At 36.4% G+C, this 25,609-nt stretch overlaps 1 protein-coding gene across 1 annotated transcript in view; it reads right to left on the minus strand.

Annotated features, from left to right (window-relative positions):
* LOC136879341 (potassium voltage-gated channel subfamily KQT member 1) overlaps window positions 1-25,609 on the minus strand; it is a 916,827-nt gene that overhangs the window by 14,275 nt on the left and 876,943 nt on the right. The window contains exon 16 of the mRNA XM_067153158.2: window positions 24,277-24,440. Within this exon, the coding sequence (XP_067009259.2) occupies window positions 24,277-24,440 (164 nt within the window). The remainder of the gene's footprint in view (window positions 1-24,276; window positions 24,441-25,609) is intronic.

Raw genomic sequence — 25,609 nt, forward strand, 5'->3', positions numbered from 1 at the left:
CCCTCCCGGAATAAAAGATGAATGGGTGTGGAACTGGACGAGACCACAGAACTAGTAACAAATAGAGGATTGTGGAGGTAGTTTAAAATAGTTAATTTGCAGAGGCTTGCAGACTGAATGCTGAAAGACTCTATGGAATAGACTTATGATGTTAAACAGTCAAGTGGGCAGGGATAGACATGGAATTATTCTCCAAAATACAAGGAAATGTTTCAAGATTATTGACTTTCTTACAAATCTGAGCATCTTCCCCAAAACAGATAGAAATGAAGAAGTCTCTGGAATTATTTTACTTATTTCATCCAGCAAATTATGGTTTTGACAATTGGAAAAGTAATATTTACACAGTTAAGATATACAAGACGTATGACATCACACAGCATTATATGGCATATACAAGCAGAGAAAAGAAGGGGAAGATCTACTATAGAACTCGTTAGGCTAGGACAACAGCAGATAGGGAATCTGCCACCTGGGCGACTGCCCTAAATGCAGATCAGTATTGATTGATTGATATTATTATAAGGAAACAGGATAGGGTCACTTGTTACAATCCAAGGTGTAGTAGTCCTTCCAGCTAAGTTAACAGTCTCATGTTAGCAGCGAGCAGTCTGTTTAGAGAGTTACCAAATGCACTGTTGTTCTTATGGAACTGATTTTATAATAATGTTAAACTCAGGAGTCTCTAGTGAGAATTGACCAATCATAACATTAAACTTGGGGAGTCTCTGATGGGAATTGACTTATCATAATGTTAAAACTCACAAGTTTCTAGACAGGAGGGGTAGAATGAGGGGAAACTGTCCCAATAAACTACAAGCAAACATTTTGTGACTGCCTTTCATCTGTTGATAAATTTTCCACTTAATTCAGGCTATGGAATTGACGTCATTGTGTTAAACCTGGCAGTCTCTAGTGAGCAAGGGTAGAATGAGGGGCAACTGTCCCTCCAAGCTAAAAACAAACATTTGAGTTGTTTTCACATGGGGATAAATCATCTAAATTGTCTTTGTTCTGAAAGTATCAATGACAAAATAATTTTCTCAGTGGACATAGTATGATGACGGAGTTTAAGATAAGGCTATTAGTTAATAAGGATGGTTTTAAACTCCTATGATACTATAAGGTGCTAAGTAGTGTGGTATACACTTCATATATTTTTGAGACTGTTAAAGTATTACAGTTACTTCACAGATGCTAAAACTTGCCATGTTATATAATGCTACATACACTTTACAGTCTACATAGACTCATATTATGTAACCTTTCCTACAGATCTGAGCATCTTCCCCAGAACAGATGGAAATCAAGAGGTCTCTGCCTATCAAGGAAATACATGAAGGACCCAAATGTACAGAATACCTACACTAGCATCAACAATTTTAAACTCACCGTGAAGTTGACATGGTGGGAAAGTGTGGTATCTAAATTAGCTCAGAATATTTATTTAAATTTTCAGCTTTTGTTTTTGGAATAAAGGTTCTGAGTACCCAGTGGTACATGACATTTTCTAGAAGCATTATTTCCGGTTTTGTCAGATTGGACTTTTTGAGAAAATGAAATTTACTTGTATCAAAAAGAAAGAAGATTTACCTGATTGGCAAAAATAAAAGTATTTGTGATTGGTTAAAGTCAAAATCAGATTGTTAACCCTTCATTTCTATTGGTCTCCTGTTTCTTGATGTTTGCATGCTCCCTGGTGGGATATGTGGCTCTGAGGTCCTCTCACATGGGGGTTTCAGCTCTCGTTTGAGAGAAAACACTCTTGTTCTTAACTTTTGATTGTAACTTCACTTAAATTTTAATGTAACTTATTTTTTACTATGCAGGAGTTCAGTCTTGGATTTTACATTAACCCCTTGTTTGTAACATTTCCAAGATGTACTTCACTTTTGAATGAGGTAAGCTTTATTTTCTATAAGTTTCATAACCTTCCATTTAAATGTCACCAGGTTTGACCTCAGTAATTCAGTTTTAAATCATTTAAAATTATTTTTTCAGTGTTATGTATTTTCTTTGGTAAATACACTTCTTTTAAATATTGATCCACTCTGTGTAGTGAATAATTTATCATTGGATCCTAATTTAATTATCTGTCATAGCTACGTTCACCTTAATTTATATCACATCAAGGCTAGTATCAGTAATTTCATCGTAAGAATGTTTGTAAATTAATTCTATCATGGTTTACATTTGTTTTCATGTTTACATAATTGTTCTATATTCCCTTTTGGTTTGTTATTTATAAAAAAAAAAGGTGTAAACTAAATTAATCTTCGTTTACAGTTCAGTTCACAAAATTCCTTTGATTCACCCCTCGCACGGTCCATTCCGCTTTTCACATCCTTGATCTTCAGTAGTCTTTTTGTTTTCCTGATTTATTTGATTATCATGATTGTTTTAACTGGCCTCAAATTTTATAAGCAATAATCTTCCATGCTTTATATTATTTTAAATTTAATGTTGGTTGTTACCGCTCAAGGTTACATTTATTAGGCAGCAGATTAGTGATATTTCAAATGACTTACTATATTTCAAATCAAAATACAAACATAGGAACCCATTTTACACAAACTGAAATACTATGAAGCAATCTATGCTTTAAATAACAGAAAACAATGTCTTTTAGAGATACACTGTTCAAACTCTGTGCTTGTCTACATGTCCCCCTTTTGCTCTGATTACTGTTTGACAAATATGTGGCATTATCCTGGTTAGTTTTTCTAACATCTTTGTGGTTATAGGTCTCCATCCTTGCAAAAGGCATTGCAAGAGATCTTTATAATGGTTCACAGAAGATTGTTTTGCCTTATGGTTGAGTTCATCCCACAGCAACTCAATAGGTGATAAATCAAGCAATTGAAGGGGCCAGGTTTTACTTGTAGAATTCTTGATGATACTTTGTTTCTTACATATTTCTTGCACAGCTTTACAGCTTTAACAAGTATTTAGGGTTGTTGTTCTGCTGCAGAACAAACCCTCTACCAATAAGTTGAGTTCCAGATGGTCCTTTATTGTTCAATGAAATGCAGTCTTTAAGCATTCCTCCTTCTGGACGACAGTGGACATACTGGCAATGAATTAACCCAAACTTCTCAAATTTTGACTCATCAGTCTGCAGCAAATGATTCCACCTGGTTAATGGTCCAATCCTTGTGCTGTCTGGCCAATGAAGTCTCTCATATTAATATCTGTTTATTTCTGTTTATTTCTGACAGATACACATCCAGACAACCCAACATCACGTAAACAATACTGATGATGATGCTTGTTGTTTTAAGGGGCCTAACATTGAAGGTCATCGGCCCCACGTAAACGATACTTCACAGTTGACACTGACACTGGTTATCCTGTTGATTTCAGCACAGATGTCTGCAGCTGTAAGTCTTCTGTTACACTTGCTTAAGATCAAAATGTGTTTATCTTCAGCAGCAGATGATCTTCTACGACATCCACTATGTACTCTTTATGATGGCCTGTATCGTGACTTCGTTTCAAAGCAGAGAGGATGCCAAACTCAGAAATCCCTAATTTTGCAGCAATCTGCTGGTTTGACCAACCGTCTTGGAGACACATGTCATAGAATGCTTTTCTTCCCTTATGTTAGTTCTATTTTTTCCCCTATTTCTGCAGCGAGTCTCTATCCTTCAAAAAATGGAGCACTTCTGAAGAGAAGTCAGTGCTGCAAAACAGTCCAAACCAACAGAGACATGCAAAAATGAGGGAAAGTAGATTGTATTATAGCTGAAAATAGCTAACAATAGATTACTTTAACAGCAAAGACGAACAGAGTCTTTTAAGATTGGTACAGTTATACAGTATAACAGAATCCAGCCTGACATTTTGTGCACACAGACTGAAGAATACATTACAAGTACTACTCTCCAGATCCTTACATAACACCTAAATAATAATTAAATATCATATTTTAGTGAGTAATAGTTCATAATAAACAAATTCCAACAACAGGAAATAGATCAGAAATCCAACAAATCTCAATTAAGTATCAGTTTCAAAAATATAGAGAGAATTTCAGAGGTGGGTTTAAACTTTTTGATGCTAGTGTACTTATGAGGTCTTTTTTTACATCATTAATATGGTCTAAATTTCACTTTATGTCTTCTCATATCAAGTAACTTAATACAAAAGTTTTAACCATTTAATTTTATAAAGACAAAAAGGAATAAGTCAATCTTTATCTGTCTATAACATATAATTCACACATGAAAGTTTTCATTTCTTCTATAATTCAGAACAAACTCTCACACAGTTAGTTTTAAACATATTTTACATGGAACAAGGCCTTTAATTTAATTTCACTTCTTTTTGGCCTTAATTTCATAATCATTTGAATACGTAGTGGATATTACTGCTAAGAATAATAATTTTCTACCAGTAATTTAAGTTTCAAGTTACTGATTGGTATGCACCAATTGATAGATTCAACAATATCATAAAATGGTATGAATAGGAAGAAGAAGTAAAAGGGAAACAACATCAATTAATCTTAGCAAGACGAATCAAATATTATCATGCTCTTTGTATACTGTTAATACTAATAACCATTTATGTATACTGAATTTCATGCACTTCCTTATATGAGCTGAAGTTTTAAAATTTAGTTTAGTATGCACCACTGATTATGCTGCCAAGGCCTGAAAATACAATGTTAACATGCACTTATGCTGAATTAAAAATCTTTCATATACCTCAGCTGATGATACAGTATCAAAATAAGAGGGAATCTCTTGATTAACACATTTTATTAATTAATTTAAGACATAAAGTGAACATCAAGAGTGCATCACTTCTTGAACAAGGGATAATCTCCAGTAACATGCGATGTGTGAAACATCCTTTGGAATACAGGGAGACAGGCAAAGACCATTTACAACAATGAGATGCAATAACAGCCATGTTCAATCCACTCCAAAGAACCACCAGAGGAACAGACAAAAAGAGAAAGGAATAGAGAGAGATAGAGTCAAACAGGGGAAAAACATTTTAATACTGCTGGAAAACATGACACATTTATACAAGGCCCTGAAACAGTTAAACATATTTCCATAGGAATATCATTCCAATATAATTATGTTCAAACAAGCCAAAAAGGAAAGTATAGACTCCATCAATACTATCATTGACATCTATTTAGAAACAGCAAGGAGATTTTTTGAGTCAACTTATGGGCAACTTGCACTGAGAAAACAGAAAGTTAGTCCATAAATACAGAAAATCATATTGACTTTGCATTTCAGATATGATTTGGGAAACAGATAAGGAGAAGTGCCATTAGCTAAGTTAAAGTTTTCTTGTATATTTGTGAGAAATATTTTCTGTAAAACAGCCATTAATGAAAAATAATTGATGAGTTTCTGTTTTGGTACGTCAACGTGCATTTAAATAGGAAATGGAGACAACATCCCAGTCTTCCTCACAACTCTGGTTTTAGTATGATTCCATGATTAGCATATTCAATACCAGATGGAGCATCTGTTAGTGTTAATTCATATACATTTAAAACTTAATGTGAAAATATTTCCTTTTCGTCGTACCGGTATACTAATGATGAAATATTGGATAAACTTAGAAATATCTATAAGAAACATTTGATATAAATCTGACAGGAAGAAAACAGAAATGTCAGCTGTCCTGAGAATGGTTTTCCGTGGTTTTCCATCCTTCTGCACTAAGGTGAATACCGGGATAGGCAATAGCCGCCAACCCTCTCACCTTCTCTGCATATCTCCTTCTCCGATTCAAATCTCCTAGCTTGAGAGACAGCGTCAGTGTCTAGGAGGCCTGCCACCCCCTTCAGGGGAAGAATGAAAATATTTAGTAGTAGTAATAGTAGTAGTAGTAGAAGTAATACTCTGTTCATAATCATCAGCTATGGTTTGGTAGTCTTCTTAAACAAACTGACAGTCACTGTTGAAATGCTGATATACAATCATATCACTGAATAAAGTGGTATTTCCCCTGACAAACTTAAAAAATGTATATGCAATTGTGAATACACTAGGGATAGACTGATAGATGTCTCTTCGTCTAGATATACTGTGTATATATATATATATATATATATATATATATATTCTTGTGCTGACTGATGAATTAATTAATAACAAATTTTGATAGCAATATTAGTAGCTATGTATGACATCAATTTTCCTTATCAGTATTGCTATTGTTGTATTACCAAAGATTTCAATCCTGTCTCTCTTATTTATCCATGAATATAGCATGTAAAAATATCAAGCATGAAAATGCACTCTTCCAGGCTGCATGATTTCTACTCACTGTGACAATAGTACCTAGTTGCTTTAATATTATGAATATAATTGCATCTCTAACAACAAAGCAAAAAAATAATTAAAAAAATATAAATGCTTAAATTCACCTAATGTTGCAGAAAATATTTTAAAATAACTATGTATTATATAAAAAATTGAAATTTCTTTGGATTATTATTTGTCAATTCTTATGAATTAACTTCACGAGGCTGAATTTCATGACACCAGTAAAATTTGAACTGGATAAAATATACAAGTAGAATGGAACAGATTTATTCCAGGCATTCCAGTCTTCCTCACAACTCTTATTTTAATATGATTCCATGATTAGAATATTCAATACCAGTTGGAGCAGCTGTTAGTGTTAATTCATATACAGTTAAAACTTAATGTGAAAATATTTCCTTTTCATCGTATACTAATGAAATATTGAATAAATTTAGAAATATCTATAAAATTTTTGTGTAAGAAACATTTAATATAAATCTGACAGGAAGAAAACAGAGAAATGTCAGCTATCCTGAGAATGGTTTTCCATTCTCTTGCACTAAGGCGAATGCCAGGACAGGCCACGGCCACCAACCCTCTCACCTTCTCTGCACATCTCCTTCTCCGATTCAAATCTCCTGGCTTGAGAGACGGCGTCACCATCTAGGTGGCCCGCCACCCTCTTCAGGGGAGGAATGTAACATTTAGTAGTAGAAGTAATACTCTGTTCTTAGCTCAAATCAGTGTGTATTTTCAGTTGATCATTAGGAGGCGTTATATCGATCATCTCCTAGTACATAAACATTGAAGTAATTTTCAGAAGGGTTCTTTCTCTGTGCCTGAATGGATTAGTGGCCAATACTCAATGGTTATTTTAAATTATTTAATTTCTATGCAAGATTCAGAAATTAATAAATTAGTTATGATCACATACCACATCTTAAGTGTTCTGTTATATTTGTACTTTAGGTATACAATTAGAGGGCTGTTAGAGCCTAAGGCAAAGTATTATTATTTATTATTAGGTTATTACTCATTAACGAGTATGATTGAGTTCTTTGACGGCTGTATAATCCAATTCTTAAACCACAGACTCGTCCATAATGTTGGCACACAGTGTCTTGGGTAGCCACTGGTCCTTGAGGGTTGATACTTCTGCTATTCATACATTCTTTCCTAGTATTGCATTTGTTGGCCAGAAGTTTCCTCCATTATAGTTCAAAGGATAGATGCCCTTGGTGGATGAGCCAACGCCATTCTGGATGAGTGGATGCTGCTACCTCCCAATTTTCAGGGTCAGTTTGACATTTCTTTAGATTTGCCTTCCAAATGTCTTTATAGCATTTTTGTTGCCCACCCTGTTTTCTCTGTCCAGCCTTCAACTGACAGTACATGATTTGTTTTGGGAGACGTGACTCAGGCATGTGAATTACATGACCTGTCCATCGAAGCTGGTGTTTTATTATGAGTGCCTCAGTGCTGGTTGTATTTGCTTGCTCCAAAACACTTATGTTAGTGTGCCTGTCTTGCCATTTTATTCCTAGGATTCTCCTAATGCAGCATTGATGGTATTTTTCCAGGCATAATAAGTGTCTTCTGTATGTAACCCAAGTTTCACAACCATAGAGTAGAGTTGAAACAACAATGGCTTGGTATACATACAGCTTAGTTTGAGTACTGGTGTTAAGGTTGTCAAACACCCTAAATCGCATTCGACCATAGGTTCTGCTGGCACATTTGAGAAGATATTGAATTTCAGCATCAATGTTTGCATTTGCTGAAAGGTGACTGTCCAACGACTTCTTTGGAAGGCGGAGGAGCAGATAGCGGGCAAACATCAGGTTCCTTGAACACTGTGATTTGGTCAACAAAGCAGGTATTGGAAACAATGTTTATAAAAATATGAGTATAATATTAAAGAGGCATTTTTGAACATCAGAAAATGTGTTGCAACTTGAACCTACTTACAGGCTTCAGTGATGAACAGCTGTAGCTGCTTTTATTGCTTATATCTCTCTGAATCACGTCCACAGAAATGTTCTCTTCAATACCACACCCCTAGGTCAAGTCAGAGAGAGAGAGAGAGAGAGAGAGAGAGCGAAGGGGGAAGAATACGAAAGAAACACATATTATAGGATGAACACAATGGCAGGTCAGTGTGGGAATAGGGAGCAACAGAAATAGCAGATGAGGACAAATATGGAAACAAGAAAGGACAGGGACAATCTCCACATCTTCATACACTGCCATCTTCAAATAGATAGGCTCTCCCCTCATCAATGTAGTTAGTGGGACATAAAAACCATATTCTCTTCACCAGTCCCAGTTCTTCTACATCCATCTCTTCTCAGCCCAACATGAGTTCGTTTCTGCTTCCCAGCTTCATCACGAGGGCAGGCATCAACACTCAGTTAGGAGCCATCTTGACATTGTGGAGAAGCTCCACCTTGATAGAACAACATACTTAATTGTATCTTTAAGGTTCATTTTTTTTTTTTTTTTGTTGCAAGTTGCTGATTAATTAACTTTCAGATTGAGATTAGGCTGAAGATGTCCTTAATTAAAGGGCAAAACATGTCCCTATAATTTTATTTACAGATTTAATTCTTTATTAACATCTCTTTTTATGTATTGAATAGGTGGAATAATTAAACTTTATTATTTTTTTGACTTCACAGATAGGTCTTACGGCGATGATGGGACAGGAAAGGACTAGAAGTGGGAAGGAAGCGGCCATGGCCTTAATTAAGGTACAACCCCAGCATTTGCCTGGTATGAAAATGAGAAACCATGGAAAACCATCCTCAGGGCTGCCGACAGTGGGAGTACATCATTTAACAAGTGACACTTCTTCCAGGAGGAACTCTACGTACCTTGGTCATGTGAGGTTTCTTTTAATGATATATGGTACAATTAGTTGATCATCAGATTTCTTGTACCCCATATCTTCTACCACATATCTGACCCTGTAATAATTAATAGGGGAATTCCTCAAGGCAGTATTATTGCACTTTGATGTTTTCTTATATATATAAATGCTAACAGTAAAGAAGTGGAATCAGAGATAAGGCTCTTTGCAGGTGATGTTATTCTGTATAGAGTAATAAATAATTTCAAGATTGTGAGAAACTGCAAAATGACCTTAATAATGTTGTGAGATGGACAGTAGGCATTGGTATGATGATAAACGGGGTTAAAAGTCAGGTTGTGAGTTTCACAAATAGGAAAGTCCTCTCAGTTTTAATTACTGTGTTGATGGGGTAGATGATCCTTTTGAGGATCGTTGTAAGTACCTAGGTGTTAATTTAAGAAAAGATCTTCATTGGGGTAATCACATAAATGGGATTGTAAATAAAGAGTACAGACCTCTGCACATGGTTGTGAGAGTATTTAGGGGATGCAGTAAGGATGTAAAGGAGAGGGCATATAAGTCTCTGGTAAGACCCCAACTAGATTATGGTTCCAGTGTATGGGACCCTCACCAGGATTACTTGATTCAAGAACTGGAAAAAAAATCCAAAGAAAAGCACTCGATTTGTTCTGGGTGATTTCCGACAAAAGAGTAACGTTACAAAAGTTTTGCAACGTTTGGGCTGGGAAGACTTGGGAGAAAGGAGATGAGCTGCTGGACTAAGTGATATGTGATGTAGATGTTGATTCACATAGGGAAGCTGAAATATTTCTCCCGAATGAGTAAATTTATAATACCAATATAAATGGTCCGTTATTGGACATTATAAATTTTCCAGGTAACTCATTCTTGGTTGCCAGTGTTTTGCCCCAGTGTGCTAAGTTGGGCTCTTCAATTGGTAAACAGCACACCCACCAAGACGCATGGCTAGTGCATACCGTGAAGGCCACTGCGTAGGATACTTGGAGCCACCGGCAGTGCCAATGCACAATGAGTGACTTTGTCTCATTACCAAAATTTGATGCCTGCCTGGCCATCAGATGATGTAGATGTTGATTCCCATAGGGAACCTGAATTATTTGTCCTGAATGGGTAAATTTATAATACCAATATAAATGGTCCGTTATTGGACATTATAAATTTTCCAGCTAACTCATTCATGGCTTTGGGCATGCACTAGCCATGCGTCTTTGTGGGTGTGCTATTTACCAACTGAAGAGCCCAACTTAGCACACTGGGGCAAAACGCTGGCAACCAGGAATGAGTTGCCTGGAAAATTTATAATATCCAATAACGGACCATTTATATTGGTATTATAAATTTACTCATTGGTATTATAAGTGATATGTTCCGAGCTGTCAATGGAGAGATGGCGTGGAATGATATTAATAGATGAATAAGTTTGAGTGAGTCTTTAAAAGTAGGAAAGATCACAATATGAAGATAAAGTTGGAATTCAAGGGGACAAATTGGGGCAAATATTCATTTGTAGGAAGGGGAGTTAGGATTGAAATAACTTACCAAAGGAGATGTTCAATAAATTTCCAATTTCTTTGCAATCATTTAAGAAAGGGCTACGAAAACAACAGATAGGGAATCTGCCACCTGGGCGACTGCCCTAAATGCAGATCAAGATTGATTGATTGATTGATTGATTCTTCTTCTTCTTAAGAAGTGGAGGTTGGCGATCCACGTAACTAGCTCTGATCTTGACAGCGCAGAATGGAATGCCATTTCTGAAGTACAGCAGTGCCATCTTCGAAGGTCTTTCAGCCATGAATTTCTTCTTCTCCCAACAGATCTTTTCCCCTGTATTTTTCCTATTGATTGATTGATTGATTGATTAAAATACAGCTAACCCTTATCCAGCAAAGAGTATCTGGTCTTCAGTAAAATATGTGACAACTCACACTTGATTTGTAATTGAGCAAAATGTTCAATATGATGGATTAGTTTTTATTAGCTTTTATGAAACATATTTTCTGCTGAGAAAATGTCAATCATTCTTGGAAGTCATGGCAGAGGAGTACTTTGTGTTGATCTTAAGTGGAAGGGTGGAAGGGATAGAAATTTATTGAGGTGCAAAATATGTTGTATGCCTGGCTAATGTTCAGATTATATGCAATGACTCTTCAGCTAATATGTGGGTTGTTCTTAGTTTCATTGTGCATAGGTTCTTTATTATTTTCATTCATCAGACATCACCAGAGCATTGTGAACAGGAAGTACCATTCAGGTTGATCCTATTTCACACTGACATCATTTAGCTTTTAAAAATGTATCAGTAGTCAGTAGTAATTTTCCTAGAAATTTTTCTTAGTACATGTTCATATTTTTAAATTTGGAAATGCTGTACTGCCTTCCAACAAAAGTGGCACATAAGATAATATAAACTCAAAAGTATGTAAAGGAATGGTGTAGAATACATAAATGTACAATTTATAGCTATGCTACAATTAACTGAAACTAAAACAATGGTCCAAAATTTAGCATGATATTTTCAGTATAGTATAATTTCACCTCTTACATTAATGGGTAAGCTGATATGCTTCATCAAAGAATTTTGAAATAATTCACAGTGCCTTCACTAGGACACCCAACACTTTGATGTTAGTCCGATTTAATTTCTCCTTGAAGTATGGAATGGTGGGATTATAAATTGTTCTCATTTTATTGTCCACACCATCTTGTCTGAAGCAAATTGTTGGATCGATAACAAACCCCTGCCTAGTTTTGATATTGTAGGCTAGAACGTCACCTTGTTGATTCATCCATTCTCAGCAACACAAGAGCATTCCCAACAACTTCCAACCTTTAGTTTTTAGAGGTGCAGCAATCTTAGATCATACAATATGATGGCAGGAATTTCAAAGAAGCGTTCCACAGCCACATTGTCCCAAAATGTGTCCAAGGGTTTCTCTCACCAGGCAGTCATCTCTGCACTGGGTACCATCTTGCGACCTTCCATGGATAGCTATAAATGCAGCAAAATTTGTATTCAGTTTCAAACATGTGATTAACTCTGATGTAGATAATCCACTCTTATTGGATATCCATTTGTTGCCTTCTCTAACTTCTGTGAACAATTCCACTCCCTTTCTTCTTCCAGGTTTCAAACTCATGCCTCTGCAGTTCTTTTCAGAAATCCTTCACTGTAGATATTGTTAATTCATTTAGAGATGATATGTTAAGTAGTGATGGGACATTTAATTCATTTGATTCCGTTCACGTTACTGAATCGATACAGTGATCCAATTCACGGCACATTAGTCACCGCTCCTACTGCATCTGTGTAGTATGTGCTGGTAAGACAGCAGCAACAGCATTCAGTGCCCGCAGCTGCCATCTGTTCTTCATAGAAAAAAAAATGCTAGTCTCAATAATACATCGAAGGTTTCCAGCGACGCAGGGTGAGAAAGGTTAGGATTAGGAAGGTAGCAGCCATGGCCTGAATTAAGGTACAGTCCCAGTATTTCCTGGTGTGAAAATGGGGAAACTACAGAAAACCATCTTAACGGCTGACAATGGTGGGATTCGAACCCACCATCCCCTGAATGCAAGCGCATAGCTACGCAATACTAACGGCAGGACAACTCACTCAGTCATTTTTGAAAATATGTCTTTTTCTATCAGCTGAGGATTTTTTAAAATCGTCATATTTTGTATAGGCTACCCGAGATGTACAGTAGCCTGCTGGTTTTCTGATTCAACATACTGTTGGTTAAGTTATTGCATCTGTCCACATATGATTGAAGTCTTGTGCAACAATGTGACATATGAACTGAGAGAATACTGAGCCGTTCTTCCCAATATAAAACAGGTACTTTTGAGTGGTCATGAGCATGACTCATAGTCATAGGGCAGGCTAGAGTCGAGTTTAATTGTCAAATGTCAACTAAGTTATAATACTATAATTCATTAAACTAATAAATAGTACAACCTAATAGCCTACCTACTTACTAGCTACTTCAGAATTATGTTTTGACTACCTTTTCAACACCGCAAATAAATCAGTCTATTATTTAAACCTCCCTGTAAGAAGAGGACAGTGAATGCAAATGGGTATTATTTTCAAATGAGCTGAGCTTGAGAGTCCACTATAGCATACGATTCTTTCAGTGTACCATGGCTCACTGTATGTCTCACTGCAGCGGAAGCTCGGCTCTCCGCCAGTGTCCAGTGAGCCGATAAGGAGCCGTGTGTATCTTGTGTCTCACTGAGCCGCACTCGTTCACGATTCTTTCGATGTGCCATGATTCACTGTCTTGCTGTAGCGGAAGCTCGGCTCCCCGTCAACGTCCAGTGAGTGCGCCACTCAGTACTGTGGATTGGGAGTAAGCTGAATCGTGTGCCGTGAGTTTGCCGTTCCTGTGAATCGATTCACTCAGACACTTGAATGAATCGGTACACTGCTTTGAATCATGCATTTAGTAGCCAACACTAATGTTAAGGTGGTTAGATGAAGGTTTAAATTCACAGTCTAGAGGTCTAACTGCATTGATGTGAGTACTATCAGATCTCTTCAATGCTATGAAAATATTGCAGTGTTGGAGAATAGGTTCCCATGAGGCTTTAATCAGCTCCAAACCTCTGAACTTTCAGCTTGAGTTTGGAATGTCTGCTGGCAGGAAGAGCATTTGCATGACAGAACAACAGATGATTTTAACAGTATCTTCTAGGTAATTTGACAGTAGCTGATGTAAGGGAGCCAACTGCAAGTGATAAATAAATTTGGACCAAATATATTGATGTTGAGTTTCTGGTCTGTACATAATACTAGAGTTGAAGTAAAAATTTTGAGTGTCTTTTAAAAGGAGATTATGATGCCTTCAATATTGAATCTGATCCTATCATTGAATGTAACTTTTAAATATTTGATAGTTTCCTCTGGTCCAATCAACTTTATAAAGGAATCTTGAACAAGGGACAAGTCTTCCGCTACAAGGTGTCCATTAGTTACATTAATCGATGTTTATTTTGTGATATTTAATTCAAGGCCTACATTCTCAAATTGACTTCTGGTCATCATTAACCTTTTCACTCCAGTGGACTGCTGTAGCAGTTGGAAGAGAGTCATGCCAGGTAGCCAGTGAACTGCTGTAGTAGTTGTATGGGAGTAATGCCACACAGCTGGTGGATTGATGTAGTAGTTGTATGCTAGTCAGCTTTTTGGCTTTTCTGTGCTTTGCTACGGTAGACTGTTGAAGAAGTTCACCCTCCAAGAAACAGCAGATTAAGCATTATCTGATCCAGTAATGATTAAGAGGGGGTCCCACATGACAGTATTACTGGACTTCTGTGCTTCTTATATACAAAGGTATCAGTAAAGAACTGGAATCACAGATATGGCTTTTCAGGGATGATGCTATGCTGTATGGAGTAATAAATATGTTACAGGATTGTGAGTAACTGCAAAAGAGACAACCTTGACAATGTTCTGAGATGGACAACAGATAATGGTATGTTGGTAAATGGGGTAAAGAGTCAGATTGTAAGTTTCAACAAGAGAAGTTGTCTTCTCAGTTTTAATTACTGTGTTGATGGGGTCACAGTAACTCATGGGGATTACTCTAAATACCTACTGTATGTGTTAAAAAATATCAGGAAAGATCTTCGTTGGGGTAATCACAAAAATAGGACTGTAAATAAACATTACAGATCTTTTCATATGGCTATGAGGGTATTTTCGGATTGTAGTAAGGATGTACCAAGCTCGATAGCTGCAGTCGCTTAAGTGCGGCCAGTATCCAGTATTCGGGATATAGTAGGTTCGAATCCCACTATCGGCAGCCCCAAAAATGGTTTTCCGTGGTTTCCCATTTTCACACCAGGCAAATGCTGGGGCTGTACCTTAATTAAGGCCACGGCCGCTTCCTTCTCACTCCTAATCCCTTCCTGTCCCATCGTCGCCATAAGACATATCTGTGTCGGTGCGACGTAAAACAACTAGCAAAAAAAAAAAAAAAAAGTAAGGATGTAAAGAGGAGGGCTTATACGACACGGGTAAGATGCCAATTAGAGTATGGTTCTAGTGTATGGGACCCTTACCGGGATTATTTTATTCAAGCACTGGAAAAGATCCAAAGGGAAGCAGCACGATTTGTTCTGGGTGACTTCCAACAAAAAGTAGTGTTATGAAAATGGTGCAATCTTTGGGCTGGGAAGACGAGACTTGGGAGTAAGGAGACGAATAGCTCAAGTAAATGGAATGTTCTGAGCTGTCAGTGGAGAGATGGCTTGGAATGACATTTGTAGACAAATCATCATCATCATCATCAGTTTTCCACTCCAGTTGCCCGGGTGTGGGTTACGAGCACTCTCCACTTCTGTCTGTCCATGTACCACTCTTCTCTCAAGACGACATCCCAGCTGACTCCTCTTGTTCCTATGTCCTCTTTCACTTGGTCCAGCCATCTCTTCCTAGGTCTTCCTACCGGTCATTTTCCGGCCACAACTGCGTGTAGCCATTGTTTTGCTGTCCTTCTATCGTCCATTCATTTGACATGGCCAAACCATTTCAAATGGGCCCTTGTCACTTTTTCATTCAGGGATGGGTACACACCAGCTTTCTCCCTTATTCCTTCACTCCTTACCCTGTCCCTTTTTGTCTTCTGTACCATAGTTCGTAGGAACTTCATTTCTGCGGCTTTTAGTTTGCTATCCACTTGTTGGGTTGTTGTGCAGGTTTCTAGGCCATATGTTATTATGGGGGTGAAGTATGATTGGAATAGAATCTGCTTTGATCTTAAGGGAACTTGTTCGTTCCAGAGGAGGTTCCAAACTTGATGGTAAAACTGAGCTGATTTTTGAATGTGGTTGTTAATCTCATGCTGTATTCTGTTATCACTTGAAATGATGCACTCAAGATATTTACATTGGTCTACTGTTTCCAGCTGTGTACCTTCCAGCATTATTTTTCCTTTCTTCTTCTGCCTGTTGACAGACACAGTAACAGTTTTCAATTTATTTATTGTTAATCCGTGTGCTTTCAAATGTTCATTCCAGGTGTTCAGCCTCTCTTGGACTTCCTTCTCTGTATTTCCCCAAATTACTACATCACATTTGTAGACAAATAATTTCCTAAATTTGGGTTATTCATAAATGAAATGTCGTATGGCTTTTAGTGCCGGGATATCCCAGGACGGGTTCGGCTCACCAGGTGCAGGTCTTTCTATTTGACACCCGTAGGCGACCTGCGCGTCATGATGGGGATGAAATGATGATGAAGACAACACATACACCCAGCCCCCGTGCCATTGGAATTAACCAATTAAGGTTAAAATCCCCGACCCGGCCGGGAATCGAACCCGGGACCCTCTGCACCGAAGGCCAGTTCGCTAACCGTTCAGCCAACGAGTCGGACGGTTATTCATAACTTATTCTAGCACAATTCAAGACACAAAAAGTACGACATACCCTAAAATAATGTTAAAAATTAAAAGAGAAACATACATAACTGAAGAAATGATTAGTTCTTTGTAGGAATTATGTCATGGTGCTTAACTGTCTCTTGCACTCATTTCGTCTTCATGCAGCTTCGTCACGTAGGTGATGGAGAAACAAGATGCCCATAGAAGATGCACGTTGCTCCTCCATGTAATGGAGCATTCCTTCAGCAGCCTGTAGTCCTTTAACTTTTCCGTTGTCTTCCATTTGTTTGTTTTTTGATTCATCTTCATTTATATCTTCATTCATTGTGAATAACCCACCCATTATTCCATAAAACTGGACACCCTCTCAGGCCACATTAGTCCACAGTTTTCATCGTGCCCCATTCATTCTCCAACACCACCACAAGTAACATCTTTGCAGCCTAGAATTTTCTTCAGTAAGTCCACTATTTAACCATTTCCTGTCTCTGCCCTGCTTTCTTGAAACATATTTCTTGAACAAATGAGGCTTGTATGCTCAATTTCATTCCAAGATTCAGATAGCCACGCCACAACGTCAAACATGTATATGCTCTGTAGTTTACTGACATACACCCTTCCTCCACGACTAAAGAAATTTATGTCTGTATCTCGTCTTCAATGATTTCTAAAATTTCTTTTTCCATTAGCTGACACACCAGTCATGTTAAGAGGGGGGAACATGGCCCTTATATATTGACCAGTGGAAATCATTTAGTGATTAAAAATAGGAGAAAAATTATTGCCTGTCAATTTTCGAGTTACACGGAATGTCGAGATTATCGGGAGTCAAGTTAGCAAGATTCTACTTTACTAGGGAAACAACCAATACAGAATTTACCATGTGTATGACAGATCGAAATGCAGATCAGTGGTCATTGATTGATTGATTGATCGATCTCACAACTCATGTAACTTGTCACGGGGTACTATTGTATACAGTTGCCACTCAGTTTTACAGTCTTATTTGGATTGTCAATGATTTTCTTTTATAGTTGATACATGAGTAAATATTTTTCATTGGCATCAGTCTATCCCTACAATAAAGAAGTAAACATAAATAATGCAAAACATATGTATAAATAACAAATACATAACCTTCTAGAAACTTGTACCACCACTTATTAAAATCAAGTAAGCAGTCAAGTGTTAGATCCATATTTCAAAGTATAATCTGTTCCGTAAGGTATGAACTACTATGATAAGTCATAGATATATTTTTCAATATATTTCTTACTGAATAATTTATATAACTAATAACACCACCAAGAAAAAATGCCTTAAAATATTGATGTGTCTATACTGACCACAAATAACCTCTGGATGAAGTGAAATATCTTGTGCAAGTACAAATTTCCAATAAACACAAATGTGCAAAGATGAGATGCTTCACATTTACACACACATCAAGGAGCAGAGTAAAAAAAAAATCTCCACTGCAAGAGATAAGCGACTCACAATAAGATAAACTGTTGAAGCCAGTCAACATTAGTTGGCAGGTCAGAGTGATGTTGAAGATGAGCAATCGTCATAGGAAGCTGTGAAAAATTGCAATTTTTAGGTGCCAAGGAATAAATAAAAAAAAGATACTAAAAGATACCTCATAAGAAGTTCAAATAATAAGCAAAAGAAGGAATACCGGTACAAAAGAAGACAGTTACAGAAGCAAAACTAAACCATGAAATGGAAATGATAAATAAGAAAATCAGGATATCAATTTATAAAACAGAGAACTGTCTACAATTATATATTCTCAAAACAATGTTTCTCTCTAATCAACATATTCAGTACAGAATGAAGCATATTAAGAAAAAAAATCATTGTTATAATATTGTCACAATTCTTCCCATCCATCAAATATTCAGTTTGTTTTTCAAGCAAAACTCAATTAAGAATTTAGCATAAGTTATATTTTATTTTATTTTACTTTTTAATTGAAGTTTAGTTTCAGTAAACACGTACCAATTAAGTAGAATATATTTAGAAAGAAGAAAATGAAGTGATAAAAAATGGGAAATGACTGCTATTTCAAAATGTCACAGAAAACAAAAGAAAAATTAGACTAGAACTGTAATTTTAAAAGAGAAGCCTATAAAACTTAGCCCAAACAAAAACATTAAGGGCCTTGACCTATCGAAACTAAAGGCCAGATGGCCTGTAGATATTGGAGTATCACAGGGTCAGTGTGATGACTTTCTCACAAGGAATATTTGCATAGTGCCTGTCTGGTTATGGTTTAAAACCAAATACAAAGGAAAGTTAAGCTGTAATCATTGCTTTATTGTATCAATTTTAGCTGGCCATGGTGGTAATTATAGATGTTTCTGAGCCTAGATAGATATTGGCATAATAATGAATACGACAGGAAATTCAGTTATAAATAAATTATTATTCTGCTAATTTCAGCTGTCCTTGCATGTTTGTGGGTCTTGATGTAGAAATCTGTTAAGCACAAATGTAAATAATAATAAGCACCGTGGATGGATGATGCACTGGTGCAGCTGGGAGTTGAGTAACTCGTATCTTCAGTGAAGCAGATATCATTGTCAGGAGCATCAAAGGCTGAGAATGTAGCTTTCTTCCAGGAATGCTTTATCACTAAATATGGGGGCACTGAACTGATTATGAATGAATGTTTATTGCAGCAAAATGGCTAGAGGAAACATTCATATATAAATACAATAAGAGAATGTGGTTATAGTTAATCACTACATAGTTTTTTTAGTGATTTTAGTTTTGTTTTGCAACATATTGGCATTATATTAGGAACATTAATTATTACACAGTTCACATACACAGTCCTCACTTGGGTAGTGAAATATTTTGTTATGGTGAAAGCCATGTACTGCAAATCAAGTGATGACATGTCTCAGTTTATAGTTGGCCTATCTCCAGTCACCTGTCAGTATGGCATCTGTTATATAAAACTCGCTCCAAATGGTGTTCCTTTTCTCAAGTAATATTTGAGAGTTTTCTTTCATATGCCTTTGTATTTGAAAGATGCAACTGTAACCTCATATCTTCTATGAAAAAGTTGTCTTTAATCATAACATAACGTAAGTCAGTCTTGATGGTGCTGTTATTCCTACTCCCAACACTCTTCTCATAAGGCAGACCTTAATTTTTTCTAGTGTTAATAGTTTTCTAACTGTAAGAGTATCCCTTACCATGCTAAGTCCATAAGTAAGTATTGGCATTATTCCAGTTTGGAAAAGGGTCATTCCAGTTTTAGTTGAAAGTTGATGAAGATGCTTGATGCTGTATGTTGCTTTTATTATAGCAGCTGCTCTTTCTTGCACATGTATTCTGAATGATGTTAGTGTTCTTTGGAGGGTAACACCCAAGTACTTAAATTTTGAAACAACTTCTAATGGTTCATCATGATTATGGATAAATGCATGAATGTTGATGATAGCATTACAGCTTTGGAGGTCAATATTAATGTTGTCAAGTAAAACGCGCTCACAAAAACAGTTGGCAATCTTCTTCCATTGACGAAAAATGTATATATCAAAGGCTGAACATGCGAAGTTACACCAGTTACACCAGAGTAATGTGTTTATCTAGAATTACAAACAGATTTTGCTCCAACATTGGAAGAGAGACAGTTATCCTACCATTGTTCAAGAATACTCTTATCTTGAACAAGTCGTTAAGAGGTGTTGAATTATATTCTGTTACACAAAGGGAACAAATGTAGCAGCTGGTTTACCTAAGACAATAAGAAGTGGAGAGAGAAGTTTTCATTCCATGGATACAATGGGTTGAATTATATACGAATATGATATTTCAGATGCTGATTTCACTCCATCAATTGTATCTCTTTCACTTGTGCTAGATAGTGTGCTGTCTGTGAATTTCATAATTAAATATTAGTTGATATTCAGAATTTCAGCTGATGAATAATTAGGATTGATCTTGTCAGAGAATTCAATACCAGATGGAATTGCAGAATTCCCAAGCTCTTCGTGCAGGTGATCATGTCTGTGAGTTACAAAGTGCATAATTTGTGACTAACGGTCTTGTAAAATGCCTTGAAATTCCAAAACTAGGTCAATCAAGCTGTGAAATCAGTCAATCTAAGCACTATAGCTTTTGTGCACATCCACCTCCTTTTATAAATATAATGCACAATTTTAAAAATTAGACCACATGTACTCCAATATGACCTGGAGTTTCACACGTTTTGTTCCTTGTCATTTTTCCGATAATGAGATGGAAAGCTGCTGTCCTTGATCCTCCTGAAGTGATACATGATTGTTTTCAATGACCATCGTTTGTTTTTCTAGCTTCAATTACCATCTTGACATAATCAAAAGGAACATAGTCTTCAGGTATATCGTCATTCAGAGGCTCATGAACAGGCTCAACATCATTAGTTTCCTTGGAAGACATTTGCACCAGTTCTTCATCCTCCAGGATTTCAGTGATAATGGGATCTTCAAGTTTCTTGATCAAACTGAAAATAGTGTTTGCAATTTCTCTTTCCTCCTCATGTGATAAAGATGGTCATTCAACCTGGTGTAAAACTTCAAACACCTTTTTTCATTTTTTCATTTTCTCATTGCACAAAATACAAACAAAAATGCACAAGCTCCAGAATTCACTAATTACTAATCAAACACAATATACACTCACAAATGTAAACAACTACTTTGGAGTCAGACCAAAAAGGGTTCAAATGCAATGCCACAACAGTATGCTGCTGAACTCATGGATTACCTCTGCTTATCTGTAGTGAATGAGTCAGTATGGGTAGCTGAAACTTGCGTTACTGCCATCTAGTGGATGATTTATGCCTATTTACACAAGATGAAATAAATACCTGCCAGGCACTTAATGAATATTCCTTGTCAAACATATTGTTTGGCTCTCTTGGCCAAAAGGAGTCGATTATATTTCAGATTTTAAATATCTATCATACAGTATTCTTCAGAATGTCAATTTGTACAGTTTATATATATGTTTAAAATAATGACAGATATTTATTTCAACATTCAATTAATTAGCAGTTCTCAAGAATTATTGGGCTGGTCAATTTACTGATATACCGTATTTACGCGAATAATCCCCGCTACCGAATAATCCCCGCACCCTAACTTTAGGAAGGCTGATTTGAAAAAAATATGCCAACACTGACGCAAATAAAACCCGCACCCCAATTTTGTGCCTCAATTTTTAAAAAATAATTTGCGGGTATTATTTGCGTAAATTTCGGTATTTATTGGGTTTTGAAATCTAGTTGTCAATTAAGCAACTTAACCCAACCTCCTTTACATCCACAATAAAGGCTCTAATAAATGCCTATTTGAGAAATAGGTTGACCAAGAACCAGAAATATTTCTATTGATTTAATAGTACTAAAAGCCTGACTTTGTTTGAATACAAGCCTTTTTCCTGCAACTGATGCTGTGGGGATGTTTCTCAATTTTAACAATAGTCTCTGGATGTAAATGAGCAACTGGAGGAAGGTAACAAGAATAGCTCTCTCTTCAAATATCATTTTAATGTCGAGATGGCTAATGAGGAACATATCAACTTTTAGTTTAGAAAAGCACAATGTTGCTAACATCGCTGAAAGTGCTACACAATGTTTAGTTCGAGCAAGCTACATTAGCTACTAATGGAAAGCCTTGACTGTAGGAGAAGGATGAAAAATTTACCTTTGGTTGATGCAAAAACCATTTGTTTCTGAATAGGAGGATAATAATTTGATGTTACTATTGCTAGCCTGGTGGAGCCCTTGTAAGGCAAATCCTCCGATGAAGTTGGGCGGCATCTGCCGTGTACAGAAAACTGAATGATAGTGTGGTGAAGGATAGTGTTTTGCAAGGTATACAAGTTGTAGGGATGTTAGGAACAACACAAATACTCAGTCCTTGAGCCAAGGCAATTAACCATTTAAGATTGAAATCCCTGATCCAGGTGAGAATTAAACCCGGAGCTATCTGAACCGTAGATCACTAAGATGACCATTCATCCAAAAAGTAAGACTATAGGAAGATGATTAATAGGTGATGGGTGTGGTAAGGTGATTAGATATGTACTACGTCTCTTGGAGAATGTAAATTTTAATCACCACACTATACAATCATCCTGAATGGTTTACAACATCAAAAGAGTTTGCTTTAGACAGAGTAAATGTCTGTGATGAGTACAGTTACTCATTTTTCATTTGTTCCTATTGGTCTAAATTAAAAGTCCATTTGGTTCATGTTTTGGACTCTGATGGTGACCACTTTGTGATATATAATTCCTGTCTTCAACAGATCATCTTCCTGTTCAGAAGCAGGTACTTCTCACACCAGTCAGAGGAAAAGTTTCCAATGTTCTCCTTAGGACAAGGTTTTCCATTAGCAGCTAATGTGAAGCAGACATTGTGTGCCTCTTTTTCAACAATACCAACAATACAATACTATGCTCTCTTGACCTCGAAGAGAGATGAGTTCCTCATAAATGTATATTTGGCTAAGACGATTTCTCTTATTACTTAGGCAACTGTGATTAACTTCTTTTATTCTTTCTGTGAACACCTTTCTGTATAAATCAGATAAAAGAGAAAGCTCAGAACTAGAAAGAGGAGCTGTTCCTCTACTGGTAGTGAAGATACATTTGATGCTGTGGCAACAAGTACATCCATAGCAAATTAAAACATTAAAGCAGAGGGTGGAAATGACCAGTAGAAATCATAGACTATCTAACTGGTAGGGGTTCACTTCTAGCAGAGAACAAATACCTTTCTAGGCATAATAATGAAGTAGCCAAAATTATACAGCCTTCATTCTCTAGAAAGGCACCCGTTGCCATATTATAAGTATCCACCTTTCCTTGTAAATGAGTCAGATGAACTCTTTTGTACTCTGATAGTCCAATCATTGAGAAATCCACAGAAATGCATCAGTGTGATCTACTATTTACTGAAAATAAAAATTAACAGGATCTTCTTTACACAGCTTGTGATGAAAGGAACAAACACCAAATATTATACAGGCTTTGATGATGATGATTGATCAATGTTCCAATTTAAAAGTCTTTAATGCCATTATATGACAAATAATTTCATTTCACTTTAATTATGATTTGAATAGATATCAGTATGTCATAACAATTCTTAGAGATTCTTGGAATGTAATAAATCTGCAAGGAAGAATATACCTACTTCCAACACAATATATTTAATTTCCATTTATCTCTGATCTCTCACCCTTGACTGTCCCATTTGCTTTTACCGCTTTACTTTAACCAAGTTCATACTTCTTTTCAAATCAACTGCACTTTAATTTGGACACTCTTAAATTCTTTGTCCATAAATTTGGCTTACAAAACCTTTGAGCTGTTTGTCTAACAAGTTGTTCTAACAAAAGAAATATTATGATCCATCATAAATAATGTAAAATGCTAGTTCAGTAAAAACATAAATGTCATAGGACAAAAAACTAACAAACTATAAATCCTTCAAAATCTTTCCTCTTCTACCAAACTTTTTAAATGTTTATTTACCAATCCTTTCTTTTCTGTACTTTATACAAAGATAAACACATCCTTAATTCTCATGTAGACTGATATGCAAAGACCTAATACCTAAACTAAAGAGATAATCTGGAAAATTTCAGTAAGACACATGACAGAAGGGATGACACAACTACATAGCAGAAGTAAGATTCACTATTTAGACAAGTATGATACATACTGGTGCTCTCTGTTGTTCGAGGGCTTCCCTGTTCAGCATCAGCCTCATCCTGTGCAGGGTTGAGAGGTGGAACAACAATCACCACCTCTCCCTCATGTGGATAGTGCTCATCCGAGGAGATAGGTGATACATACTGAGAGGGGATGGAACTGCAGATATAAACATTAAAAAAATAAAAATCATGCTTTATAAAAATAATTTCCTATGACACAAACATTCCACATTTATACTGCCTCAGATAAATTATCATCATCTATTGATCAAATACACTGAAATCAGCATCTGGGGGATTGGTGGTGGTGGATGATGATGACGATGATACCGACGATGCAAAGTATATTCAAATGTACTCTTATGCAAGACTTTGGTCAAGGTTCAGCAAGTCCCAGATGCTTCTAGACATAAATTATGCAATACAAAAGATTTTATTTGTTTTCTCCAATTTGTTAAATGTAGATAGAGATTCCTAAAAAATTAACGACCCTCATATCAGTGTTTCTCAATGATGGAATATTACATGGTGCATATAACTTATTTGTACTTCATGCAAGGCTTAATGGTTCTGAGACCAGGCACATCAGTTGCACCATCTGTAAGATGAGATAATCTAGATGCTGAATGAGGAACATCTAGCTCGTCTCAGGTTTTGACTGACAGTTACTCATGCAGTACAAATATATGATGTAACAAAGGTTAATAAACTCAAGTTTACTGGGCAAGTTGGCCATGCAGTTAGGGGCACACAGCTGTGAGCTTGCATCCGGGAGACAATAGGTTCGAATCCCACTGTCGGCAGCCCTGAAAATGGTTTTCCGTGGTTTCCCATTTTCAGACCAGGCAAATGCTGGGGCTGTACCTCAATTAAGGCCATGGCTGCTTCCTTCCTACTCCTAACCCTTTCCTGTCCCATTGTTGCCATAAGATCTATCTGAGTCGGCGCGATGTAAAGCCAATTGTATAAACTGACGATGTTATATACAAAGAGTCTTCATGTTATTTCTGTTGCCAAATAACAACAGGCTAAGAACCCAGTGTACTCTGAACTGAATTATTGACAGATTTATTATGGTATCATATTTATTAACCTATATTCTTGAAAGATAGTGGAAAGCCTATGTGACACGTACAACATGATGCAAAAGAGTGCAAAACAAAACATTCTGCTAATAAATAGCAGAGATTGTTTTCTGAAAAACAAGTTTGTTTAACTGTAACTTTCTCATTGTAATGTTCTTAATGTTTACAATTTATTTACTAACCAGGTACCTGATTTATGCCTTGAGAAGTTACTATGACTGATGATGCCCTCAATGAAGGG

Source organism: Anabrus simplex, chromosome 8 (genome assembly GCF_040414725.1).
Source record: "Anabrus simplex isolate iqAnaSimp1 chromosome 8, ASM4041472v1, whole genome shotgun sequence".
Lineage (NCBI taxonomy): Eukaryota > Metazoa > Arthropoda > Insecta > Orthoptera > Tettigoniidae > Anabrus > Anabrus simplex.